At 49.4% G+C, this 5,324-nt stretch overlaps 1 protein-coding gene across 1 annotated transcript; it reads right to left on the reverse strand.

Annotated features, from left to right (window-relative positions):
• Positions 1 to 1,845: 1,845 nt before the first annotated feature.
• Positions 1,846 to 5,046, reverse strand: NHLH2 (nescient helix loop helix 2). Its single transcript, XM_012658465.1, has 3 exons — positions 4,870 to 5,046; positions 4,153 to 4,469; positions 1,846 to 2,395 (listed from the first exon to the last, which is right to left on the reverse strand). Exon 3 carries the CDS (start codon positions 2,385 to 2,387, stop codon positions 1,980 to 1,982), a length of 408 nt encoding a protein of 135 aa, XP_012513919.1. The 5' UTR covers positions 2,388 to 2,395; positions 4,153 to 4,469; positions 4,870 to 5,046; the 3' UTR covers positions 1,846 to 1,979.
• Between the last annotated feature and the right edge of the window lie 278 nt (positions 5,047 to 5,324).

Below are 5,324 nucleotides of genomic sequence, written 5' to 3' on the forward strand. Positions count from 1 at the left end.
GGTCACTCCTTGGGCCTCAGTTTCCCAACTCTAATTTGAAGAGGTTGGGTTATAGAGTTACTAAGCTCCCTTTTAGAGCAAAAGAATCTACAATCCAAGTAATATTTTATGTAAACACTATGCTTCTTTTCCTCATGGAGAGTAGCATGTCACCATCATATGCGGGGCATCTACCTATAGCCTGATCCATGTCCAAGATTAGAAAGGACATCAAATATGTCAATACAGAAATATGCTTATGTTAAGGTTTGTTTTTTTTACTAGTTCCTTTCTAAGGAATTGAGTCCACTAAGATCTTTCATGCTCAGCCAGCACGTTCATTATTTTTAGACAGTATTTTTAAAATAAAGGAGAGGACTTTATTTGATACCTTTATTTATATGCAAAACAGCGCACCATTCATGAGATATGAAAAACTCGTCAGATAGAAACCAGATTATATCTATTTTCACTACAAAATATTGCATCATATAAAGCAACAGAGACACAAAAAAACCCTGAAAAAGACTAAAATCTTTGGATAGCAGATGTGGTTCTTTTCTCTTGTCTCTAAAATACACTCCTTGTGTTAAGAGTTTCACAGCTGAGAATATGAAACATTTTCAGGTTATAGACTTTTCTTTTTGGTGTCACAGAGGAAAGTAGTTCTGAATTCTTTTTTTTTTTTTTTTAGGAAAATACCTTAATTTCCTAAAATCATCCCACGCACAAACACACACACACACAAAGAAGCTACTGTCCTTATAAACAGTTTGTAAAGTACTTTTCAGACATAACTACAGGTAAGAATAACACACTTACTTTTTTTAAAAAACTATAATAGTGAAGTGCTAGTGTTGCTGATCTCACAACAACAACAAAAAAACTTTCAAGGAGGAACATCTTAATATATAAAATATGTTTAGAAACAGGGAGAATGTGGGAGATCTGTTATACAAGTGCAATATAATTAGAGCAAAATGAAAGACCACAGTATAATCTCAACAAACACGTAAAAAGTTAGACATTATTCCACGGGAAAAAGTGTAAACACTTGACTATAAATAAATTGGCACAGAGTATCCAAAGTAAAATTATCACCACTCTGAAAAATAAATGTCTTGAAAAAAATACTCTACTCCCTCTAACATAAATAAAAATAGGTTGTCTTTTTCTAACTGCACCTATGGGTCCACATGTTTAAGGTCACAAATAGATGTTTTTGGATATATAACGGGGCACTTTGCCTGAAAAAGTAATCAGATATTAAATTTTCCATTTCAATATGGATTTTCCTGTCTACCTTAGTGTCATATCTTGGGGATAAAAATCTCACCAAGCTCGAATCCTCCTCCAGTGTGTCTATTTGATCTCAATGTGTCTTTTTAACCTTACCAAATATTCAAGGTTTATTTGGATTCTAATATAATCTGTCTTTTCACAACAGAGTGGAAAGTTTCCTGTCCCACCTTTCTGTGCCTAAAATCTCTATATGGAAGAGATTCCTTCCTCTCCCCTCCTCCCCAATGCTTGGTGATTTGTCAATTAGAAAAATTCCAGATAGTCTGAAGTTATGAGCCTATATACTCTGAGCTTCTGCCCTCGTTCTTTCAAAACACGAAGATCTGCGGGAGATAAAAGTAGGAGAACTCAAAGTCTCCAGTGCGTTAAAGCAACAACCCTTAAAGGGATCCTAACACACCAAGGGGAGGCCCGGAGGCAGTTCATCTCCGGTGCCTCCAGGAGGTTCTCCTGGCCTGGAAAATGCCCCCTGCGAGCCCCGGGGCTCGCCAGACAGCCCCACCTCCCAGCTTCGGAAACCTTCCCTCGTTGCCCGGCTGACCAGGGAGAACAGGTTGCGAGATTCTTCCCCCATCCGAGTCTCTTGCGGCTGCCGTCCCGCTGGGCCACCGCCGCCTCTGCGATCCCCGCAGCAGCCGCCCAGGTCCGCAGCGTTTCGCGGACGCGGGTACAGGCGGCCTCCCGCGCCGCCCCGCGCCCTACACGTCCAGGACGTGGTTGAGATAGGAGATGTAGCAGATGGCCAGGCGCAGGATCTCGATCTTGGAGAGCTTCTTGTCCGGGGGCAGCGTGGGCAGCAGTTTGCGGAGCTCGGCGAAGGCCAGGTTGAAGGCCTCCACGCGGATGCGCTCGCGGGTGGCGTGGGCCGAGCGGTACTTGGCCGTGGCGCGCCGGCGGCGACGCTTCTCCTCGCGGCTCAGCTGCTGCGGGTGCGGGTAGAGCGCGGCCCGGCTGCCGCCCTTGCCGTCGCCCTCGGCCTCCTCCACCGGCTCCAGGTCCGACACGCTGCCCAGCACCTTGGTGTCCGTGCCGCCCAGCGACTCCGGGTCCGAGTGCGCCGAGCTGGGGTGGTCCGAGTCTGCAGCTTGGTCCGGGCTCAGCATCATTTTGGAGGCTGAGGGGGGAGTCAGAAAAGCAATCGATAAAAGGAATCGGGGCCTTCCTTCGCTGTGAAGGATGGCGGGCGAGGGCCTACCACGTCGGCCCTCCCGGCGGACGCGCGCCCCGGGCCTTCTCCCCCCCGCAGGCCGCCGCGCCGGGAGGGAGGACGTGAGCCCCGCGCCTCCCCACCGCGCGCGAGCCAGCCAGGTCGCGGCTTGGGCCTGGCCGCATTGCGGACCCGACACCTCGGCCTGCAGGGGACCAAGGCTGGCCTGTGGCCCGGGGCCTGCCGGAGGACCGCGGCCTGCAGAGCCGTGACTGGGCTTCTGTCTCCTCCGGCCAAATACCACCTGTGCTATTCCGCCTCCCTCACTTCATCCCTTTGCCAGACAAACGAATGATTGCGAACGGTGGATGCATCTGGGTTTTAACGGGGGCGGGGACGAGCAGACCGCACTTTCTGCCCCGAGGGCCTCGGGCGAGGAGTGGACAAACCGCGGCGCCCGAGGGCCTGGCGCTGGTCTGGCGCTGCGCCGGGGGCGCCCCGCGCTGGGATGCGGGCGGACAGGAACCCCCATCCCTGAGCGCAGGCGGAGAGTGGGGAGGTTCCTCGTCCCCCTTGCGCTTCTCCGAAATAATAAAGAAATGACTAAAACGTGCAGGCTCCTTTCAAAAGAAAATTGACTCTGCCCTCGCAGGCTTCCAGAGCACCATCTGTCACCCAGACAGCCACACACATAGGGGACCTAGGGACGCGGCGACGTGGATAAGACAATGCGCCCGGCAGACTGCCGACCACCTCACGGGAAAATGCTGGCGGCCGGGTCGCTGCGGGCGGACAGTCTGGAGAGGGAAGGGAAGGGCCCGCGGCGGGCCGGGAGGAGCCGCTGCCGCGCGTGTTGCGCCGGCACGAGCTGCAGCTCCGCTGGCAAAGTTCGGGCGCTCCAGGGACCTGAGCTCGCAGCCTGCCGCTGTCCCCGGGCGGCCTGGCCAAGGCCGGGCGTGTCCGTGCTCAGCCTTCCTCTGCCTATGCCCTCTTGGAAAAGCCAGCTAGCCAGTCTTTTCCCGGGGGGCTGCAGGACCAGCCCCGACCGTGCGCCTTCTGGGAGGGGACCGCTCGGAACCGCTGGGCTCCGGGGGAATTCAGGCTTCTAGAAGGGGGTTGGCAGGGGCTGCGCGCCGCGCCTGCGGGCGTCGGGAGGGAGGGCCCGGCTGCCAACCCGGGGCCCCCGGCGTGTGCCTCCCCTGCGACGCTGGGCGCGGGAGAAATCTGCGTCGGCGACGTGTAGGAGGGTTTGCTCCTAGAGAAACAAAAGCGTGTGATCGGTTCGCAGCACTGCACTTGCTTAGGAGCGAACTGGGCTCCAAAACAGCTTTCATTTCCCTGCGAGGAAAACAGGTCCTCTAAGGCAAAATAAAAACAAATGCTCCAAGTAAACTGCATGGGACTCCCCACGGGCTTTTCTCGGGTTCATTTATAAGTAGAACAACTTGCACGTACACAGTCGGCATGAAAGGGCAGAAATAAATAGGTGGGTAATGGAAAAACACAATAAGCCAAGACATAGTTGTAGTTCGGGTAAAAAGTTCCTGGGTTGCCCTCAAAGCATGTTAAATTCTCCTCCAGATATGTTTTAAAAATATTCATATATAGTATGTCGTGTATGCATTTTATCTCTTTAGCTATGGACTGGAATGCATCTGTAAATGCAATATGAATAATCAAACTTAGTTTCAAGCTAGAAAAAAAATGATTTAAAGGAGTCTTACCTTGCAAAAGCCTTTTCGATAATCTTTTCTCCAATCTTTTAGAGTTAAAATTCCAGGGAATAGCGAGGAGAAATTCCGGAAAATGTTAAAAGCAGCAAATATTTATTACATTCAAAAATGAAAAAGCAGCTGTCATCTCGCTAGTGTCCACAGCGAGGGATGATAATATCTCAGGATGTGGACGATGTGAATGATTGTTCACTTAGTAGATCAAAAACGCCTTTTCCTTTTAATTGTTCTCAAACATTTCAAGAAATTCGTTGTTGATTTTTTAAACGACGTGTTGAAAAGTCTCGTGCCTCTTTCCTCTTTTAGATCTCTATAAATAACAAAAGAGATGCAGAGATAAACACAATCACATCAAAGGGCTGATTCCTCCACTTTCTAATAGCGGAATAATCAATAAGAAAGATGGTTAAGATAAGATTCTGCTCCTGCAGGACTCCTTTCCTTCCCTTAATACAGCTGAGCAGAAACTGGGAAGTGCAGGGCAGAGATATGATCTTGCTCATAAGTGATTTTTTTTTTGAGATAAGGCTTTGTTCAGCTGATGTCTCCCCTGTTCCCAGGAACACAATACTGTAACTCGGAGCTAAGGTTGCCTCTTCCTCTTTCCTCATTTATTTGTATGCTGTATAAACAGACACCTATTTTCCAGTTCCAGAGTCTGTCGAGGTGTGGTTATATTCCCCCATCCCCACCCCCTCCTCTCTTTACCTTGTAGCAAAATATATATATCAGTGGCTTGGAGATGCTTGGAGAAAGGTTGATGAAAGTGAACGTCTCCTGAAGTAACAGTGACGGGGAAGCAGAGAAAGAAAGGGAGAGGGTGGGAGAGCCAGAGCTAAGAGGCAGAGATGCGCGTGTGGCTTCTTGGCTCTCCTGGTACCAATTGATTCAGCCTGGAGATGGTGGAAGAGATAAAGGCTTAAGACAGGGGATGGAATTTTTTTTCCCCTCTAAATTGATATTTAATGGGAAATCCTATTGGACAGAAACCTGGACATGAGTCACTTAATTGGACTTGACATCTGTCACAGTGTGGGAGTTTTCACAGCCCAAATATTTTAGCAGATCAGATTCCCACTGAATCTGTGCCATAAAATATAACAGTTGAAAGCAGTCCATGATAGAGACCTTAGCCTTTAAACAGAGTCTCTAGCTATAATCAG

The sequence above is a fragment of the Propithecus coquereli genome, unplaced genomic scaffold (genome assembly GCF_000956105.1).
Source record: "Propithecus coquereli isolate 6110/MARCELLA unplaced genomic scaffold, Pcoq_1.0 Scaffold589, whole genome shotgun sequence".
Taxonomy (NCBI): Eukaryota; Metazoa; Chordata; class Mammalia; order Primates; family Indriidae; genus Propithecus; species Propithecus coquereli.